Source organism: Taudactylus pleione, unplaced genomic scaffold (assembly GCF_031769625.1).
Source record: "Taudactylus pleione unplaced genomic scaffold, aTauple2 ptg000513l, whole genome shotgun sequence".
Classification (NCBI taxonomy): domain Eukaryota; kingdom Metazoa; phylum Chordata; class Amphibia; order Anura; family Myobatrachidae; genus Taudactylus; species Taudactylus pleione.
Window position 1 is genome coordinate 4,950,498 of NW_028284915.1, and position 22,060 is coordinate 4,972,557.

The window sequence follows — 22,060 nt, forward strand, 5'->3', positions numbered from 1 at the left end:
TGCACATCGCTCCCGGCTAGTACTGAAGCCTGTATGTGCTGCTCCTGCCCCGTCCACTCAGTGTCCTATAACTATGCATGGAGATAGCTCTCTGTAGCTCCTTGCTAACAATGTGTTTTCCCAGCATGATGGCACACAAGCTGCATGCCAGAGTTTCTGCCTAAACCACAGTATGGGCGCAGCCATGTTGAACATGTATGGGTGCAGCCATGTTGGTCACCTGATGCTCTTCCTCCACTTAGAGTGCTGCTCCCAAACCAGCTGATAACAGCATCCTGGGGATCCTCCCCTATAAATTCCAATTCCTGACTGGCCTTTGTTTCCAGTACAATGTTGCTTCTTTCTGAAGTTAAGCTCTGTGCTAAGCTCCCAGGTACTCTGTATCTGCACAGTCCAGGTCCACTATATCCAGTTCCTAAATCTGGTAAACAAGTCTCCTATACCATCTTGCACACCAGTCTGGTTTTACCACTGTGACTTGTTCTTACAGCCTCCATCGGTTCCAGCCGATACCTCCAACCATAGGTGCCATCTGATGCCTCCAATTACTCTTATCAATTAAGTTCTTCAAAGTATCAACATCGGTCCCACCCAATAAAGTTAATCAATTAATCAACATCAGTCCCAACCGATCAAGTTCATCAATTCATCAACATTGGACTCATATCAACTAAGATCTTCAATTAATCAACATCGGTCCCAACCGATCAAGTTCATCAATTAATCAACATCAGATTTCCATTAAGTTCTTCAATTCTTCAACATCGGTCCCAAACCGATTAAATTCATGAATTCATCAACATCGGATTCAAATCCATCAAGTTCTTCAATTCATCAACATCAGTCTCAAACCAATCCAGCTCTCAATCCAGCATCATCGGTTCCAATCCATTTCTGCTCATTCATTCAGTAGTATGTATCCAGCCCCATTACAACCTGCTGTTTAATACAGACATTCTATTCCTGTCCTTGCCTTCGGGACCATCATCCACTGCCGTATCTCTAGCTCCTCACATTTATACATAAGGAAGTCCTGGCTCTAGCCACCTAAATTCATTCACTCCTCTCAAATCTCCTCTACAGCCTCTCACGCCTATTCCAACCCAAATCAATCCTCAGGCGTGACACCTGCAGCACAATACTGTACCTAGCAGATATAGCGCTTCATCGGGCTGTCCGTACGGCCGGCCCGACGACCTCCCTGTATGTTGCCCACAGAATCCATTGAATATGACATCAAATGTGGGCGGGCATATTCAAATGGCTCTGCTGGCAGACAAATCGGACAGACGTCTGGTAAGTGTCATCCTGCTTAAGACATGCACAAAATACAATATGAATAGAGAGACCCGGAAATTATGTAGCAGAATTATACCTTTAGTCTTTGAAGTAAAGTGAAAATAAATATTTTTTAAAAATGAGATACAGTATGTGTGTGTGTATACATAACATATGGTGTAGATCTCTTTTTTAAAATACATTCTGTTTATTGTACAGCGAAAAACAATACAATATACAGACATAGGAACATATAAAACAAAATCATACAAGAAAATACCATGACTTTGTTATAAGTCTGCAATAAAATTTGCATAACCAAAACTGCTGTAATTTTGTGTTTTTGTTTCATAGAACTGGAGCAGCGGCCGTACTGCGCGTGCGAATTTCTCTCGCTCTGCAGCTCACTACAAAAGGGGCGGCTGTCGATGTTGATCAACAGCTCGCCCCGTTTTGTAGGTGGGGCGGGGGAGTGGCTACACAAACTGAGGCGTTCCCAAGCGAAAGCCTGCCGTTTTGTGGACGGCCGCACTGACATCAGCAGTTTGGACTCTACATCCCTGACCTTAATGCCAGTAAAATCTTGTGCCTCCCGGAGAGCTCCAATGCAGCAGCAAACAATTGTGGAGATGCGGGGCACCCTTGTCGTGTGCATCTTTGATTGGTAAAGGGAGAGGACAGGAATTTATTGTTGAATATTTGGGTTGTTGGCTCACGATATAGTGTTCCCAGAAGATGAATAAAATTTTCAGGGAAGCCAAAATGGGTGAGCGTCTTGAGCAGGTGATCCCAGGTAACCAAATCAAATGCTTTTTCTGCATCTAGAGATAACAGGAACCCGGGATCACCTGAGGGAGAAGCCTCAAGGGACTGGAGAACTGCTAACACTTTTCGGATATTAGTGACAGAATTTCTGCCCCAGGTAAAGCCGGTTTGATCAGGATGAATGATTGATGGTAAAATCACTTTCATTCTATCCACTACTATTTTTGTGAATAACTTATAATCAGTATTGAGTAGGGAGATGGGTCTGTAAGAGGAAAGAAGAAGTGGGTCCTTGCCAGGTTTTAATAGTAATTTTACCAGGGCCGAATTAAAATGTAAGGGAAGGGAATTGGAATTGAAAATAGAATTAAAGAAAGCTGTGAGAGGTTCTGGAATTTTAGGGCAAAGTCATTTAAAAATTTGCCGCTAAGGTCATCCGGGCCTGGAGTTTTTATTGGTTTGAGGGCACCAATTTCTCTGTTAATCTCCAAAAGAGTAAATGGAGCTTCAAATGCTTCTGCTTGCACAGAAGGATTTGTGGCAAGAGAATCAGTTGCCAAAATACATATTTGCTTTGCTGATCTATGGGTTCTTGAGAATAAAGAGCCTGATAATATTTATAAAGTATAAATTTGATAGAATTGCCCTCATGGTGAGTGATAAGATGTTCAATCTATAGGGCTGCAATATGAGAATTACCTCTGCCTGCTTTAAGGAGGTTAGATAATAGGTGACTAGGTTTATTACCATACTGGAAGAAATTGTGTTTACCTGTGAGTAAAAATCTGTTGTCCATTTGGGTCAAAATTTGATCACGAAAAATAGTCCTATTTATCTGTTAGGGAGATAATTTAAAGGCCTGAAAGGCTGTAGTTAGGGAGGACTGGGCTGCCCTATAAACAGTGTCTTTAGTCTTCCTGTATTTAGACATAAAGGCCATAATCACTGCTTTTGCGGATTGCCAGAATAGGGCAGAATTCTCAGAGTGAAATGCATTATTAACAATATAATTGTTCCATGCTGTTTCCAACATAGATTTAAAAACTTTAAAGAAGTTACCATCTTGGCCAGGAAATGCCAATGGGAGTGGGTACCCAGGGTAAATCTGCTTTGTAGCATAATCCTAACAGGAGCATGATCTGAAATCGTGTTGGGATCTATAACTGAGTCCATGACCCTGACGGATAAAGGAGTCGATAAATAAAAATAGTCTAACCTGGAAAAAACATTGTGTGTTGCGGAGAAATAAGTGTATTCTAATTCATTTGGATGTTGTAACCCTCCAAATATCCAGTAGTCCAAGTTGATCAGCCACATAATTTAAATTAATCTTAGGTTGATGAAGCTGGAGGCTAGAAGGACTCTTTCTATCTAGTACCGGGGAGGCTACTAAGTTGAGGTCTCCCCCCAGAATAATTTGAGTGTCAGTGTAAGGGTGAGGTAAATTAGTCAGATGGATGTGGAAAGCAATGCCTTTTCGTATTAGGACAGCCACTCCAATGGCTTTAGAGTTATAAGAGGATGATGCCACAACTTGCTGTCTTTGCATACTCAATTTAGCAAGTTCTTCGGGGGTTAAATGTGTTTCCTGCAAGAAAGTAATATCTGCATGTACTTTGTTAAGATATTTGAGTATGTATATACATTTAATCGGGGAGTTAATACCTCTGACATTCCAGGAGTACAGTTAAAGTTGCGACGACATCAGGCTTGCAATAAGAGAGGCTTCACAACACACAAAACCAGAAGGTCATCAATGTTGCACATGGTCATAGGATATGATAATACATATGGTAAGCCAAAAGAAGCAAATGTAACAAATTTCAGGAGAGGGTAAACAAAAAAGGGTAAACTAAAAATGTGTAACATGAATGGAGTGGACCTCATACAATAAAAAGAAGAAAAACAAAAGGAAATAAAGAAAAAAAAAGAGAATAAAAAAGTGTGATTTGAAATTCATATACAAAAATACTGTAACCGTGGTCTAAATCCGATAGTCAAGTAGTTATAATGAGCAAAAACTGACATCACATTAAACAAAACGTATTATAAAAATATGTAAGTAAACGTTGGCCAATAGATCCTAGACCTAAAAACAGAGAATTTTAAGAATCTTAATGACTATAATTGTTTAAAGTTACAATGTTTAACCATAAGCCCCATAGACAGATCTCAAAAACTAAGATCACCATAACATGTTCAACTATTAGAAAATAGAAACATATATAGAAATAAACCTGTGAACAGTCATTTTGGTTCATTTCAGGGGGTGATGTAGCCTCATCTTACTCTTTAAGATAGGCTTGGGTATCAGCTAGCATGGTAAAGTCTTTCTGGCCTTGTGGAGTGAAAAGGCGCAGCCCGCGCCAGATATAAGAGAGCAAACCGCTTGCCAGACTGCACTAACTGGGAACATAAAGGCACCATTTATCTACTGAGACCTCTGCAGAGTAGTCTTGGAAGAGAAAGAGATGTTGTCCTTTCCATTGAAGAGGGCCTTTGCTCCTTGCTGTAGACCAGATTAGTTCTCTGTGACGGAAATTTAAACACTTGAATACTATGGCCCAGGTAAGTCTGTGAGTAGGAACTCAAAAAGATCGAAGCCTTTGATAGATTCTTTTAACCCTAAAAGTCTTAAGTTATTGCGTCCATCTGTTTTTCAGGTCAACTACTTTAAATAACAGATGCTGATGAGAGGAAGTAAGCGAGGACACCTGTTGTTTGAAATCTTCAATTTCTTGGAAATTTGATCCAATCCTGTTCTCATTAACAGAGAATTGGTGTGAAACAGAGTTTAGTTGAGACTTTAAGTCTGTTACAGCTTCCATAAATTTTTCAGCTTGACTTTGTAGTAAGGGTTCCACTGTTTCTTTTATAGCTCTCACTACTTCAGCGTATGTCAGAGAGGGTGGAGGTGGTTTTGGAGGCAATATGGAATCAGGAAAACCTGTAATATCAGAGGGAAGAGAGGTTCCCAATAGAGATGAATCTTCAGAAACCAAATCAGTATGTCGTCCACCATCTCTCGTTCTTTGAGGCTTTGGGTTAGTAAGAGTAATACATTTGTTCATAACACAAGCTAGGTTAGCAGGCACTTAATGGTCACTTGGTCAATAGCTCATTAATATCTCAGTAGAAAGGCCACAGTTGCAGGTGAATGTAATGATTACATCATAAGGGAGTCATAATGGTAATTAAAGAAACATAGATGTACACAATCCAAGTGTATGTTGAGTAATTAATCACAGAAGTACACTATTATATGAAATCCGGATATTAACACCATCTATATGCACAGGGCTGAGAGGATAATTGAGCAAATGTAGGTAAATCAGGAAGAGCAGAAGTGAACTTGAAGAGTTCCAACAGCAACAGCAGTATGAATAGATGTGGTGACCCAACCAGCAGTGCCACCAATGCCGTGAGGAGAAGAAGACCACTAATGCTAAAATAAAGGGAAAAACTCCTCTTTATAAGCCCCTGGGATATAGAGGTTAGTGGGGTGCAGGAGGTGTGCCTGTGTTGCAAGTGGTTTCAATTATTTGGATGGTATAGTAGCTGTTACAGGGAGAGCAGGATCCAGCACTTCAGCAGATATATCTTACTGGTGTGAAACGCAGTGTGAGGAATCTCTATTGCATCAAGTAGCAAGATGATCTCCCTCCAGATAACAAGGTCAGGGTGATCTTTATGCAAAGGGTAGGGAGGCAGACATATCTTTCAGGGGAGGGTGAAGGTGTTGTGTGATCACAGGGCTGATCACAAAAGCCAAGAACTTGCAGCACCAGAGCAATAAAATGGAGTCTGCCCTTCAAATGTCAGCCACCAGCACACAGTCTATAAGGAAAGCCTTAGAGAGTATCTGCCTGTCACGGTGAGGATTCAGCCTGGCCACTTCCAGTTAGAGTACCTGGTTGATACTGAGTAGTTGGGCACCCAGTGCAGCAGCGCCAGTCACGGCAGCCACCGGATGAAAATTTAGACCGTGGCTTGGGTCTTGAAGTAGGCTGTGAACACCAGTCACCGTGGAGAGGAGCGCTGGGACCGCGGGCAGGGTCTTGCTGCAGTGGAGGACAACCGGACACCCAGGGACCCACCAAAAGTTGAGAAGAGTTGAGAATAAAGAGCCTTGACAATCCACAATAGCCGGAGCTGAAGCGCCACACATCCGTCTGGATCTGCCGCTAAGCCACGCCCCCCTGGTGTAGATCTCTTTGATTGCAGAATATTAGGATATTATTTCATACAATATATATATATACAGATTAACAATCAGATAACTATATTCAATGCATATACTGTAGGGATGGGATATGTCTAATTGCAGAATATGCTTACTAATATAAAACTATTTATTATTTGTTTACTATAATTATTATTTGTAGGTGTAATGGTTTTGAATAGCCTTGTTTTGTAATACACTACTTCACACTATTTTTTCACTTATCTTTAAACTTGTAAAATATACTGCTTCCTATTTGGTGTCAGATCTCTATTTTTAAGAAATATTAATAAAAGTTATGTCTTAATACAATCTATTGTACCTTCACAGTTCAGTGCGCTTATATGTAAAACTCTTTTTTTTGCTGTGTATATATAACATGACGCGCATGCAGGCCACCTTCTTCCATTGCTCCATGGTCCACTTTAAGATGCTTGCATGTCCATTGTACTGTAGGTGTTTTTGGCAGATTACAGGGGGTCAGGATGAAACCCTATATGCAGCAAGCAGCTATGCACTTTGTGTTGTCACACCTTTCTATCATAGCCAGCATTACTTTTTCTGCAACTTGTGCTACAGTAGCTCTTCTGTGGGATAGGACCAGGCAGGCTAGCCTTCACACGCATCAATGAGCCTTGGGCTCCTATGACTCTGCCACCTGTTTACCAGTTGCCCTACTTTGGACCACTTTTGGTAAGTACCAGGGATACCAGGAACACCCCATAAGACCTGCTGTTTTCAAGATGCTCTCACCCAGTACTCTAGCCATAACAATTTTGTCCTGGACAAAGTCACTCAGATCCTTACACTGGCAAATATTCCTGTTTTAGACATATCGAGCCAAATGTAATACTGTAGGGTGAGAGTTTAGAAAATGTGAGAGTTTAGCAGTAAACACTCACTTTGGTCGAGTTTTATCTTCAAAATGGGAAACATCTGGAATAAATTTAAATCGTGAGAGTTTTTTGAGTCTCAAAAACATGTGAGTTTGCTCTGTTGCTTTATTCTCGGACTCTATTACATTGGCCGAGTTTAAAAAGTGTGAGAAAATGCTCCCATTTTCTAAACTCTCACCCTATTACATTTGGCCCATCAACTTCAAAAGCTGAGTGTTCACTTGCTGCCTAATATTTCCTATCCCTTGACAGGTGCCATTATAACGATATAATCAATGTTATTCACTTCACCTGTCAATGGTTTTAATATTATGGCTGTTCGGTGTATACCCTTTAGAGTGTATTCAGAAATCTCAATGGATGGGTATAATAATCAATTCTCCACCATTCATTCTCATCTATCATCATTAACCTTCCACCATTGACCTTGCCATCATTATTCATTAACCCCTCATAATCATTAATCCCTTATCCATATTTCATTAACCTCTTTTCATCATCATCCTTTATTAAACATTTTTCTTAATCATTCTTCATTAACTCCCTCATCCGAAAAATATCATTCAATATCCCACTCCACATTTCTGTGCCTGCATAGTTACTAAGAGTGAATACTTCCATGCCATCACTTTTCCCAGCAGTGGTTCCTGCTTGATCAGTTATCCTCTTACTAAGCTTCAATTTGGAGCTCAGAATGCCAAGCTGCAAACATTATTTGTAACATCAATTCGATGCTGGTACTGGCCAGAACAAGAAGCATTAATCTGATAGCAGGGAAATGATTAATACATTGATACACAGCTATAAGTATAAAAGTCAGTACATATTTGTATAATACGTGTATCTTACATTTTTTACTGCTGATTGCTTAGGGTGCAATTTTATAATATGCATATTTAGCAATTTCTATAGTAAGAAAGCATAATCAGAAATTCCCACCAATACATCATGCCCTGTATCATACATTGTACAGACGTTTTAAAAACAATGGAGTTCTTATAGCTAGAGGCAAACTGAGGCTGAATCACCTTGTGCAGAATACCAGGCAGCCTTCAGGTTGTCAACAAACACCTGAGTGCAGACTAAAGAGTCCTAGTAGAATTTGCACTTCAGTATGCAATATAAGGAGTGGGGTCAGTTAGCTGATCTTAGCGGGGTCCATTCCTGTCATTGATAAATTAGGTGTCTTCACAGTTAGCTAAGGAGAAACAGTGGACACTGAAAGACTGGAGGAAAAAAAACACTGACCCATCATAAAATTTCCAGTTCCAACATTTTTTTCACGATGATGTTTTAGAACCAGGATTAGACTAAACCTCATGGTGTATTTTCATTGAACACATTAGGTGCATTCCATCATGTCCTCTGGGGAATATGCTATAGAAAGTAGAGATATATACTTTATCGTGGCATTTAGAAACGATTTAAGATATTGAGGTCAACATTCCAGTTTTGCTTATATGATACGTTGATTGAATACTTGCCTTCAGCAATTCAAGCTTTTCTGTGAGCAAACAATGGAAAACGTCCATATTAGGTAGATGTATACAATAAAGTGGCCACTCAGTATATGTTTATACATTTGTATGAATGTTTTGTATCTAAATCAAGATAAAAAAAAAGTGTAAAAGGAAAGGTCATAACAAAATAATAAGCAGGCATAACTTGTATTTAGTATATATAAGTTTGGACTTGATAATAAAAAAAAGTACACTGTAAATTAGCAAATTATGTACATATTGGGGCCCATGTAGAGTTGAACGCATTTTACATAAAAAACAGATATAAAATGCGTACAAATTTTTTTAAAAAAGAGGTTTGAATACTGAGCCAGACACGTCAGTAGCTACTGTTCAGCTCTGCAGCGGTAGCTTATGCGCCAGGCTTATGCCAGGTTTTCATCAGGCCATAACAGTGGCATATGTGTGTGGTTTACACCAGGGGTAATAGATATATAGAGGTTTTGCCTGATAGTGTTACTAGAAAATGCTAAAGTCACATGACACTATTTGTACACAACATAATACTGTAAGGAAGAGTCATATACAGTACATACAGTAAGGTAGAATAGTACAATAAACAATATTAAACAGTGCTAAAACAGTATATTAGCATTAATAATAACTTGGGGTGAGCGGGTTCGGATTTCTGAAATCCGAGCCCCCCCGATCCGAGTCCAATCCGAGTCAGGCTCGACTTTTCCCGCCTGACTCGGATTCTGAAATCGAGGCAAAACGTCATCATCCCGCCTTCTGAGTCTCGTGGGTTTTGGATCCTATATAAGGTACCCGCGTCGGCGCCATTTTCTCACTCGGCTGTGGACAGTGAAGAGGGAGGGTTGGAGTTAGGGCTGGCTGGGCTGTGTAGTGTAGTGTAGTGTAGTGTAGTGCAGAGTAGTGTTGTGCTGTGCTGCGCTGCGCTGTGCTGCTGTTGTTAATAGGGGCTGTGTCCACTACTTCAAAGTCCATAGGGGCTGGCTGGACTGTATTGTGCAGTCAGTTGTCCATAGGGGCTGTGTCCACTCCAAAGTCCTGTGCAGTGTCCCAGTCCTAAAGGGGTGCTGTAGTGTTGTCCAGGGGGTGCTCTGTTCGTCAGGGGTGCTCCCCCCAAGTGCTAAAAAAAAATATTTTTTCTGTGTTTGTGAATTGTGTGCGCAGTAGCCGCACGTGCATCAACAAAGTAGTGCCAAGCGTGCGCCAGTGTCATAAGTAAAGGGCCGGCTGGCTTGACCGTTAGAGGGTGCTGTAACCCCCAAAGTACACTCCAAACCAAATAAAAAAAATTTTTCTGTGTTTGTGAATTGTGTGCGCAGTAGCCGCATGTGCATCAACAAAGTAGTGCCAAGCGTGCGCCTGTGTCATAAGTAAAGGGCCGGCTGGCTTGACCGTTAAAGGGTGCTGTAACCCCCAAAGTACACTCCAGTCCAAACCAAATAAAAAAATATTTTCTGTGTTTGTGAATTGTGTGCGCAGTAGCCGCACGTGCATCAACAAAGTAGTGCCAAGCGTGCGCCTGTGTCCCATAAGTAAAGGGCCGGCTGGCTCATTTCTTAAAGGGTGGTGTAACCCACAAAGTGCACTAGTCTCCAACAAAAATAAAAAAATATTTTCTGTGTTTGTGTGCGCCTTAGCCGCACGTATATATCAATATAACATAAATGGAGGACCAAACTTTCTCCGATAAAAATAAAATAGGGAAAGATCAAGAACCACTTCCTCCTAGTGCTGAAGCTGCTGCCACTAGTCATGACATAGACGATAACATGCCATCAACGTCGTCTGCCAAGGCCGATGCCCAATGTCATAGTAGAGGGCACATACAATCCCAAATGACAAAGTTCAGGAAAATGACCTTGAAAAAAACATTTCAATCATCTGAAGAGAAACGTTAACTTGCCAATAAGCCATTTACGACACGGAGTGGCAAGGAACGGCTTAGGTCTTTCCCTATGTTCATGACTAGTGGTTCAGCTTCACATGACGATGGAAGCCCTCCTCCTGCTAAAAAAATCAAACGAGTTAAGCTGGCAAAAGCACAGCGAAGAACTGTGCGTTCTAAGAAGATATCACAAATCCCCAAGGAGAGTCCAAGTGTGGTGGCGGTTGCGATGCCTGACCTTCCCAGCACTGGACGGGAAGAGGTGGCTCTTTCCACCATTTGCACGCCCCCTGCAAGTGCTGAAAGGAGCACCCACAGTCCACTTGCTGATATGCAAATTGAAGATGTCACTGTTAAAGTACAACAGGATGAGGATACTGGTGTAGCTGGCACTGAGGAGAAAGTTGGCGAGGAGGATTCTGATGGTGATGTGGTTTGTTTAATTCAGGCTCCGGGGGAGACAGTTGTTGTCCGTGGGATGAAAAAGCCCATCACGGTCATGCCTGGGCAGAAGACCAAACATTCCACCTCTTTGGTCTGGCAATATTTCTATCCAAATCCGGACAACAACTGTCTTGCCATATGTACCATATGTAAAGGTGAAATAAGTAGGGGTAGGGACGTTAACCACCTAGGAACATCCTCCCTTATACGGCATCTGCAGCGCGTTCATAAAAAGTTACTGTCAAGTTCAGAAACTTTGGCTCAGACCGTAAGCAGTCCAGGGTCACCTAAATCCCTTTTTCCTGTTTTATCCAAGGAATCGGTGGATGAGGAGGATGAGGACGACATCTTTCCTCCGTAGAACCAGTTTGTGCAGGGACACATTAATTGCCAGCTTGTTTTGTGGGGGCCCAAACGAACCAATCATTTCAGCCACAGTCATGTGGCAGACCCTGGCGCTGAAATGATTGGTTTGTTAAGTGTGCATGTCCTATTTATACAACATAAGGGTGGGTGGGAGGGCCCAAGGACAATTCCATCTTGCACCTCTTTTTTTCTTTGCAGTATGTACTGTTTGGGGTCTAGTTTTTCAAACTGCCATCCTGTCTGCCACTGCAGTGTCACTCCTAGATGGGCCACGTGTTTGTGCCGCCCACTCGTGTCACTTAGCATAGTCATCCAGCTACCTCGGTGCAACCTTTTGGCCATAAAAACAATATTGTGAGGTGTTCAGAATAGACTGGAAATGAGTGGAAATGAAGGTTATTGAGGTTAATAATAGCATAGGAGCAGAAAAACCCACAAATTCTGTGATTTTAGCTGTTTTTATGCTTTTTAAAAAAAAAATACAGATCCAAAACACAAAACCCAGAACCCAAAACACGGAAGGGTGGTTTTGGCAAAACCAATCCAGATCCAAAACACGAAGAAAGATCCAGATCCAAAACCAAAACACAAAACGTGGCAGGTGCACACCCCTAATAATAACATGCAGATCCGTATATAAAAATGGAAATGCATTTATTGACAAATTAATTAAAAAAAACAAAAACAAATTATGCTCAAATTAATAGACAAGGACAATAAAAGTCATATTACGATGGTATAATTGGGTGATCAATATCATAGTCTATAAATTCATTATAGTAAATTATGTATATGCAACCAGCCAGTGGCAAACGCAGGATTTCTAGAAGGGGGTTTCCAAATGCTTGATTTTAGAGCGAGTGTGGCCAGTCCATGAAGAGGGCATAGTTAGTACTTAACCAGCTTTAATATGCATCATACAAAGTGTATTATGTGTAATAATCCCAGCATATACAGGGCCAGCGATCACAGTAAGCCATTAAATGCGGCAGTAGGGCCATCCTGCCTGAGCTGAATGTTTTTATTTTAAATGTGAGCACCATTACAGACTATTGGAGCATGTCCGAGAGCCTGGAGGAGCAGCAGAAGAACCTAGCACTGCCCTGGACATATATGTACATATTGGGCTCTATAGCAGTGCATCCCTAACAGTGCATGTTTTCCAGATCTCCTAGTTGGTTCACAGGTTATTTAATACTGGCTGATACATGTTAAGCGATCCACAGGTGGTGGTAATTATTTCATTTGTGATAAAGAGCAGAGAATATGCAGCGCTAGTAAAATTCTATTATATTACTATTTCTATTGTGGTCACAGTGTTTGCTGGGGAGGGGGGTTTCCGGGTAGACGGAAACCCCCCCTGCGTTTGCCTATGCCAGTAGTAGACAATAATGCAATAAATGATTCAGAACAATCATATGGTGATAAAGATAAAGGAAATTTTACCATGCAAAAGAATTATCCATTCCATTGTAGATGGATGTTGGATCCACCAAGAGAGTTTCCTCGGTGGAGCTTCAGCAATGATGCATTATTGGATATGTCCACGGTAACTCCAGATGACATGGAAAGTGATCCACAGATTGCTGGTTAGGATGTGATGAGTAAAATTCAAAAGACCAATTGATGCTCCTACAAATGACTTGAAAATACCTTGCTGTGTAAAGGCATGCAGACTGTACAGAAGCATGTGGTGAGGACACCGGCCTGAGTAGTCTTACCATACAATAATGAGGAACTGGTGATAGCTGTTGTGATGCACGTTCATACAATACAATAAAATCAGAGATCTGCAAATAAACATATTAAACTCCCAAGACAATATATACCTGTATGTGTATCAAAAATTAACTAAAATACTTGATAATACTGGTGACTATTGATCGGATATATGCTTGCAACATGGAGCTCTGTGATGTAAACAAAAAAACATGATCTTCATTGTCCAATCAGTGAGCAATTTCAGGCACATCTGATTGGTATTTTAAGATCACGTGGTGTATCAAGTTTTAAGAAATGCATCCAGTATCTTGAGGCTCCTGGACACAAAACTATCAATCCAGGTTGGCTACCCATTAGACCGCCTGGACTTCACAAGTGTGGAAAAATTAGATGTACTATGTGTTCTCATAAGTTTTATCATCCTTTGTTATAAGAAATATATGTGATTGATAGTTTCATAAATTGCGACTCCAGGTATATTATTTGGGATATAGGGCCTGATTCAGAGCCGCTCGTAAGCGGCCACTCGTTTGCTCCGAGCGATGTTCGCACAACTGCGCATGCGTATGGGTCGTAATGCGCATGCGCCAACCAGTCACTGCGGTCGGAAATCGAGCGCTCTCAAAATAGCGAGTGCCTGCTAATTTGAGTGACAGGATGAGGCGTTTGTGGGTGGTAACAGGGGAAGGTGCTTGAAAACGGGGAGTGGTGATCCCAACGCAGGCGTTCCAAACGGTCAAAATGGGCGTTTTAAGGGTGTGCATAATTAACAAAGCAGCGTCATCGACCACGTCACTGCGAGCAGTTCAGATGCCTTTCGATGTACTCGATTAATCAAATAAATAGTGGAGATGACGTAGGATGCGAGCGGCCAGGGGGCGTCTTTACAAAATAGCGAGCGCATGTTTCGTTCACTCGCTCAGACATAGAGGAGTCAACAGACCGCAAAGAGCGAGCGCTCAATTTAAATAGCCGGCCCCTTTTTCTGAACGAGCGAGCGCAAATAGCGTCCGGTTCTGAATCAGGCCCATAGTTACTATGCCTACACCCAGGATGCCGGCTCTCGAAATCGCGGCGCCAGAATCCCCACTGCCGGCCAGGAGACCGGTGCTGGAATCCTGGCAGTAGTAGAGATGCCGACGCCGGAATCCTGATAGCCGGCATCCCGATCGCAAGTTTATCGCGGGGCCGGATAGGTGTTACCCGGTGGGGGGAGGGAACAGTGGCGTACCTATAAATTTTGCTCCCCCATGCCAAAAAAGTTTCAGGCGCCCCCCCTTCCTTGCCCAAAGAGCAAACACACCCAAAGACGATGTTAAAGGTGTGTGGTTACATAATACAGTAACGTGCCTTACACATTATGACACACGCTGTAATGCCCCTATTTCACATTATGACACACTGTAATGCCACATACAACACATTATGCCACACAGTAATGCCACATACAACACATTATGCCACACAGTAATGCCCCTAATAGCACATTCTGCACACAGTAATGCCAAATACACATTATGCCAAACAGTAATGCCCATTACATCCCACCCTGACAGATCTACTTCACCAACCTTCCTCTCTGCTCCTGCCAGTCTGTCACCTCAGCTCAAGACAGGTTGCACAGATTTTAAGTCCGTGTAGAACCAGATTATTGGGAACATAGTTTATAACCTGTAACTGCATGTATCTAGTGCCCCTTATACAGTGCCCCCTATACTAGTGCCCCATATGCAATGCCCACTGTAATAGTGCCCCTTATGCAATGCCCCCTGTAATAGTGCCCATTATGCAGGGCCCCCTGTAGTTGTGCCCCATATGCAATGCCCCCTATACTAGTGCCCCTTATGCAATGTCCCCTGTAATAGTGCCCCTTATGCAATGCCCCCTGTAGTAGTGCCCATTATGCAGGGCCCCCTGTAGTTGTGCCCATTAAAGTAGTGCCCCCTGTAGTTGTGCCCCATATGCAATGCCCCCTATACTAGTGCTCTTTATGCAATGCCCCCTGTAATAGTGCCCATTATGCAATGCCCCCTGTAGTAGTGCCAATTATGCAGGGCCCCCTGTAGTTGTGCCCATTAAAGTAGTGCCCCCTGGAGTTGTGCCCCTTTTAGTAATGCCCCCTGTAGTTGTGCCCCTTCTAGTAGTGCCTATTTTAGTAGTGCCCCCTGTAGTTGTGCCCCTTCTAGTAGTGCCCTCTGTAGTTGTGCCCCTTTTAGTAGTGCCCCCGTAGTTGTGTCCCTTTTAGTAGTGCCCACTGTAGTTGTGTAGTTGTGGCCTCTCCTGTAGTTGTGGCCTCCCCAAACCTCTCTCCCTCCCCACCTCCATTACTTACCTGACTTTGCGCGCTGTCATCCGGGTAGTCTCTCCCGCTGCCACGCTGACTGGATCTAAATAGATACAGCAGACGCAACCGCACAGGTTCCCCACGTCGCGGGTGACATCATGACTTGGCGCCACAGATTGAGTATGTTTACCCTCTACTTTCCCACTGAGTACTGTACAATACTGTATTATTATTTTCTTTATGCAGAACACCTCCATATAGTGATAGTGGAGCTGGAGTGCAGCGAATCCAGTAAACCTTAAACTTGTATTTTTTTTCTCTCTCTCTCTCTTTCTTTTTCTCTCTCTATCTCTTTTCTGTAACATACTGTCATTTTTTTCAACAGCATCACCAACCAGTGGCCTCCCCATGCCATGTAAGTACAATACTGTATCTCTCTGCTTTATTTCCCTAGTCTCTCTCTCTTTCTTTCTCTCTCCCTCTATCTTTCTCTCTCTCCCTCCCTCTCCCCCCTCTCTCTTTTTCTCTCTCTCTCTCCCTCTCTTTCTCTCCCTTTCTATATCCCCCTCTCCCCCTCTATCTTTCTCTCTCTCCCCCCTCTCTCTCTCTCTTTCTCCCTCTTTTTTCTCTCTCTTTCTCTCTCCATCTCTCTCTTTCTTTCTCTCCCTCCCTCTCTTTCTTTCTCTCTCTCTCTTTTTCTCTCTCTCTTTCGCTCTCCCTCTCTCTTTTTGTTTCTCTCTTTCTTTCTCTCCCTCTCTCTCCCTTTCTCTCTCTCCCTCTCTCTCTCTTTTTCTCTCTCCCTCTCTTTCTCTCTGTCTCTCTCCTTTTCTCTCTCTTTCTCTCTATTTTTCTCTCTATCTTTCTCTATCTTTCTCTCTCTTTACATGTTTTTTTTCCCACAGTTCCAGAGACCGTACACCCAGTAGGCCCCAGCGAGAGTCTGCATAAGTACAGTACTGTACACTACAGTACATTGTTCTCTCTCTCTCTCTTTTTCTCTCTCTCCCTTTGTCTCCCTTTCTCTCTCTTTTTCTCCCTCTCTCCATCCCTCCCTCCCTCTCTCCCTCTTTCTCCCTCCCTCTCTTTCTCTGCCTTTATCTACCTCTCTCTGTCCCTCCCTCTCCCCCTCTCTCTATCCCTCCATCTCCCCCTCTCTGTCCCTCCCTCTCCCTTTGTCTCCCATTCTCTCTCTTTTTTTCTCCCTCCCTCATGCTCTCCCAACCTCTCTCTCTCTCTATCCCCATCTCCCCCTCTATCTTTCTCTCTCTCCCTCCCTCTCCCCCTCTCTGTCCCTCCCTCTCCCTCTCTCTTTTTCTCTCTCCCTTTGTCTCCCATTCTCTCTCTTTTTTTCTCCCTCACTCCCGCTCTCCCAACCTCTCTCTCTCTGTCTTTATCTCTCTCTCTATCCCCATCACCCCCTCCATCTTTCTCTCTCTCCCTCCCTCTCCCCCCACTCTCTCTCTCTCTCTCTTTTTCTCTCTCTCTGTTTTTCTCTCTCTTTCTCTCTCTCTCTCAATCAATCTCTCTCTTTCTTTCTCTCCCTCCCTCTTTCTTTCTCTCCCTCCCTTTCTCTCTCTCTCTCTCCCTTTCTCTCTTTCTCTCTCTTTCTCTCTCTCCCTCTCTCTCTTTTTGTTTCTCTCTTTCTTTCTCTCCCTCTCTCCCTCTCTCTGTCTCTCTCTCCCTTTCTCTCTCCCCCTCTCCCCCTCTATCTTTCTCTCTCTCCCCCCCCTCTCTCTCTCTTTTATTCCCTCTTTTTTTCTCTCTTTCTCTCTCTCTTTCTCTCTCCATCTCTCTCAATCGCTCTCTTTCTCTCCCTCTCTCTTTCTTTCTATCCCTCCCTCTCTTTCTTTCTCTCTCTCCCTTCGTCTCTCTCTCTTTTTCTCTCTCTCTTTCGCTCTCCCTCTCTCTCTTTTGTTTCTCTCTTTCTTTCTCTCCCTCTCTCTTCCTTTCTCTCTCTCCCTCTCTCCCCCTCTCTCTCCCTTTGTCTCCCTTTCTCTCTCTTTTTCTCCCTCTCTCCATCCCTCCCTCCCTCTCTCCCTCCCTCTTTTTCTCTGCCTTTATCTACCTCTCTCTGTCCCTCCCTCTCCCCCTCTCTCTGTCCCTCCCTCACCCCCTCTCTCTCTTTCTCTCTCTCTCTCTCTCTCCCTCTCTTTCTTTCTCTCCCTCTCTCTCCCTTTCTCTCTCTTTTTTTCTCCCTCCCTCCCGCTCTCCCTCCCTCTCTCTCTGTCTCTCTCTCTCTTTCTCTATCCCCCTCTCCCCCTCTATCTTTCTCTCTCCCTCCCTCTCCTCTCTTTTTCTCTCTCTTTCTCTCTCTCTCTCTTTCTCTCAATCTCTCTCTTTCTCTCCCTCTCTTTCTTTCTCTCCCTCCCTCTCTCTCTCCCTTTGTCTCTCTCTCCCTCTCTCTCTGTTTGTTTCTCTCTTTCTCTCCCTCTCTACCTTTCTCTCTCTCTTTCTCTCTGTCTCTCTCCTTTTCTCTCTCTTTCTCTCTCTCCCTCTTTCTTTCTCTCCCTCCCTCTCTTTCTTTCTCTCTCTCCCTTCATCTCTCTCTCTTTCTCTCTCTTTTTCTCTCTCTCTTTCGCTCTCCCTCTCTCTTTTTGTTTCTCTCTCTTTCTTTCTCTCCCTTTCTCTCTCTCCCTCTCCCCCTCTCTCTCTCTCTTTCTCTCTCCTTTTCTCTCTCTCTCTTTCTCTCTCTCTTTCTCTCTCTTTTTCGCTCTCCCTCTCTCTTTTTGTTTCTCTCTCTTTCTTTCTCTCCCTCTCTCTCTCTCCCTCTCCCCCTCTCTCTCCTTTTCTCTCTCTTTCTTTCTCTCTATTTTTCTCTCTCTATCTTTCTCTCTCTTTACATGATTTTTCCCACAGATCCAGAGATTGTACACCCAGTAGGCCCCAGCAAGAGTCTGCGTAAGTACAGTACTGTACACTACAGTACATTTTTCTCTCTCTCTTTTTCTCTCTCTCCCTTTGTCTCCCTTTCTCTCTCTTTTTCTCCCTCTCTCCATCCCTCCCTCCCTCTCTCCCTCCCTCCCTCTTTTTCTCTGCCTTTATCTACCTCTCTCTGTCCCTCCCTCTCCCCCTCTCTCTCTCCCTCTCTTCTCCCTCTCTTACTTTCTCTCCCTTTCTCTCTCTTTTTTTCTCCCTCCCTCCCGCTCTCCCTCCCTCTCTCTCTCTCTATCCCCCTCTCCCTTTCTCTCTCTCTCTCCCTCCCTCTCCTCTCTCTCTCTATCTTTTTCTCTCTCTTTCTCTCTTTCTCTCAATCTCTCTCTTTCTTTCTCTCCCTCTCTTTCTTTCTCTCCCTCCCTCTCTCTCTCTCTCTCTCTCTCTCCCTTTGTCTCTCTCTCTCCCTCTCTCTCTTTTTGTTTCTCTCTTTCTTTCTCTCCCTCTCTCCCTTTCTCTCTCTCTTTCTCTCTATCTCTCTCCTTTTCTCTCTCTTTCTCTCTCTCCCTCTTTCTTTCTCTCCCTCCCTCTCTTTCTCTCTCTCCCTTCATCTCTCTCTCTTTCTCTCTCTTTTTCGCTCTCCCTCTCTCTTTTTGTTTCTCTCTCTTTCTTTCTCTCCCTCTCTCTCTCTCCCTCTCCCCCTCTCTCTCCTTTTCTCTCTCTTTCTTTCTCTCTATTTTTCTCTCTCTCTCTCTCTCTCTTTCTCTATCCCCCTCTCCCCCTCTATCTTTCTCTCTCTCCCTCCATCTCCCTCTCTCTCTCTCTCTTTCTCTCTCTTTTTCTCTCAATCTCTCTCTTTCTTTCTCTCTCCCTCCCTCTCTCTCCCTTTCTATCTCTCTTTCTCTCTGTCTCTCTCCTGTTCTCTCTTTCTCTCTCCCTTTGTCTCTCTTTTTCTCTCTCTCTTTTTCTGTCTCTCTTTACATGTTTTATTTCCCACAGTTCTACAGACCGTACACCCAGTAGGCCCAGCGAGAGTCTGTGTAAGTACAGTACTGTACACTACAGTACATTGTTCTCTCTCTCTTTTTCTCTCTCCCTTTCTCTCACTTTTTCTCCCTCTCTCCCTCTCTCTCTCCCTCTCTATCTCTGTCTTTATCTACCTCTCTCTGACCCTCCCTCCCCCCCTCTCTCTCTTTTTCTCTCTCTCTCTCTTTCTTTCTCTCCCTTTCTCTCTCTTTTTTTCTCCCTCCTGCTCTCCCTCTCTGTCTCTCTCTCTCTCTTTCTCTATCCCCCTCTCCCCCTCTATCTTTCTCTCCCCCCCTCTCTCTCACTCTCTCTTTCTCTCTCTCTCTCAATCTCTCTCTTTCTTTCTTTCCCTCCCTCTTTCTCTCCCTCCCTCTCTCTCCCTTTCTCTCTCTCTTTCTCTCTCCCTTTGTCTCTCTTTTTTTTCCCTCCCTCTGTCTTTCTCTCTCTTTCTCTCTCTCTTTGTTTCTCTCTCTCCCCCTCTATCTTTCTATCTATCCCTCCCTCTCCTCCCTCTCTCTCTCTTTTTTCTATCTTTTTCTCTTTCTCTCTCTCTTTCTTTCTCTCTCCTTTTCTTTCTCTCCCTCTCTCTCCCTCTCTCTCTTTCCCTTTGTCTCCCTTTCTCTCTTTTTTCTCCCTCCCTCCCTCTCTCTCTCCCTTTCTCTCTCTTTCTCTATCCCCCTCTCCCCCTCTATCTTTCTCTCTCTCCCTCCCTCTCCCCCCTCTCTCTCTCTCTCTTTCTCTCTCTCTTTCTCTCTCAATCTCTCTCTTTCTTTCTCTTCCTCCCTCTATTTCTTTCTCTCCCTCCCTCTCTTTCTTTCTCTCTCTCTTTGTCTCTCTCTCTCTTTTTTTTCCCTTTCTCCCTCTCTCTTTCTCTCACTCTCTCGTGTATTTTCAAGGAAAATAACATGTTTTTTTCCCCACAGTTCCAGAGACCATACCCCCAGCCTGCCCCAGCGACCTGTATTGCAATTGGACCAAGCGGGTGAACTTTGATAGAAGTCGGAAGAAAGTGCCAATCCCCAACAATTTAAGAGAAGATATCCTCTCAAGATGCCGGACAAGATTCAGGATAGGAAAAGAAGAACTTACCCGGATAAAGGACACGTTGAATGGGGTGCTGCGCATGCCAAGGAAACATGCATGGAGGACAGTCACGCATACAAGTACAGATCTTCAATCAACAAACACGACTTGAAGCGACTTGTCAGAAGACAGGAAGACCCGGCGCCGCCACTGGCCAGGATGTGGCAGCGGCAGAAGAAAGAAGCTGAGGATAGGAGAGGACTAAAGGGGTGGAAAGCAAAAGAGCTAAAGAAGTTTCCCCCAAAAGCCTCTTCCACTATAACAGATAGGCCCTATGTGAGGCCAACGGAACATTAAACCCAACCTACAGTAGACCAACAGGTCTGAAGAGAGGAAGACCCATGTGAAGAGAGAAGCAGAGGACAGGAGAGGACTACAGGGGTGGAAAGCAAAAAAGCTAAAGAAGTTCCCCCTCAAAGCCTCTTCCACCATAACAGATAGGCCCTATGTGAGGCCAACGGAACATTAAACCCAACCTACAGTAGACCAACAGGTCTGAAGAGAGGAAGACCCGTGTGAAGAGAGAAGTGGAGGACAGGAGAGGATTACAGGGGTGGAAAGCAAAAGAGCTAAAGAAGTTCCCCCCCTCAAAGCCTCTTCCACCATAACAGGTACCGGTAGGCCCTCTGTGAGGCCAACTGTACTGTACATTAATATTGTAGTTTGTTAGGCTGGTGAGATACAGTAGGGCTGATATTAATGTTACAGTAGATTAGTGTGACACACTATTAGAGCAGGAAAGGGCCTTGCATGGCATATTCTCTCTCCTACAGGGACCTCTGTGTGGGATTGAGCGGGACGAAGAAAAAGAGTATCTCCGGTGAGTACTGTATGTACCGTACCTGTGTGTCTGTCTTTTACTGTCTGTTCGTCTCTGCCTATCCTCCTTTCTTCAGGACGTACAGTGGACCTTGCACTCCGATGCAAGGTAGAGTCTGCACCTGGTATAGGTGAAACTCTGGATCTGAGGCCAAAAGTGCCAGTGATGATTTTAACTTAAAAGCCTAATCTTTTTGTGTAGTCCTCGGTCCAGTAGGGTGTATCGGTCGGCATTGAGAAAGGACTGTTCTCACGTCATCTCCTTCCTCCTAGGTTCTGTACTGTAGTCGTCCGTGTCCAGCTTGGAACTCCAGGATGTGCCAGCAGCAGAAGAAATAATTGGGGGACAGTAGAGGACTATGGGGATGGAAAGCTAAAGAAGTTCCCCCCCCTCTGTACAGCATGTTACTGTAGGTTAAATAAAAATTGTCATTAATTTATACAATTGGTGTTTGTACTGTATGTAATTCAGTCTTTAAGTGCGCCTGAGACCCAACACGTGCATCTGTCATTAAAAAGGTACAAAAAGTCAATAACACACAGATGCAGGGGCGTATCTTCCTATTGGCCAGGATTTCACTCACCAGGGGCGCGCCGGCCGATGGGGGTTGCCGCCCACAGTCATATACAGTACTGTACAGTACCCCTGTTGCCCATCCCAGTGATTTCACAGCTGCCCGGCACTTACAGTAGTATACAGTACAGTAGACATTTTTCAGTACTGTACACACTGAGGGCCGTTTTCAATTTAGGGGTCTATTTACTTTTTTTTTAGCCGATCTCATCTTTTCACTCCAAGGGGTCTATTTACTGTACTAAGCAGTGTTAGAAGACAGAGTGAAAAGTGATACAAAAGTGATAAGGTGTCAATCAATCAGCTCCCAATTGTCATTTTTCAAACACAGC

General features: G+C 43.7%; 1 protein-coding gene across 1 annotated transcript; it reads left to right on the forward strand.

Moving 5' to 3' along the window:
• The first annotated feature begins 5,840 nt into the window (after positions 1-5,840).
• LOC148501589 (uncharacterized) lies at positions 5,841-21,129 on the forward strand. The gene is made up of 4 exons (XM_088450287.1): positions 5,841-5,917; positions 18,212-18,253; positions 19,226-19,266; positions 20,176-21,129. The coding sequence occupies exons 1-4, from the start codon at positions 5,841-5,843 to the stop codon at positions 20,445-20,447; spliced, it is 432 nt and encodes a 143-aa protein (XP_088306413.1). The 3' UTR covers positions 20,448-21,129.
• Positions 21,130-22,060: the final 931 nt, after the last annotated feature.

Excerpts from the sequence above, each read along its gene's own strand:
- LOC148501589 (XM_088450287.1), top strand. The coding sequence starts at position 5,841 with ATGGAGTCTGCCCTTCAAATGTCAGCCACCAGCACACAGTCTATAAGG. Across the intron at positions 5,918-18,211 it reads GAGAGTATCTGCCTGTCACG|ATCCAGAGATTGTACACCCA; the intron begins GTGAGGATTCAG and ends TTTTTCCCACAG. Across the intron at positions 19,267-20,175 it reads TAGGCCCAGCGAGAGTCTGT|TTCCAGAGACCATACCCCCA; the intron begins GTAAGTACAGTA and ends TTTTCCCCACAG.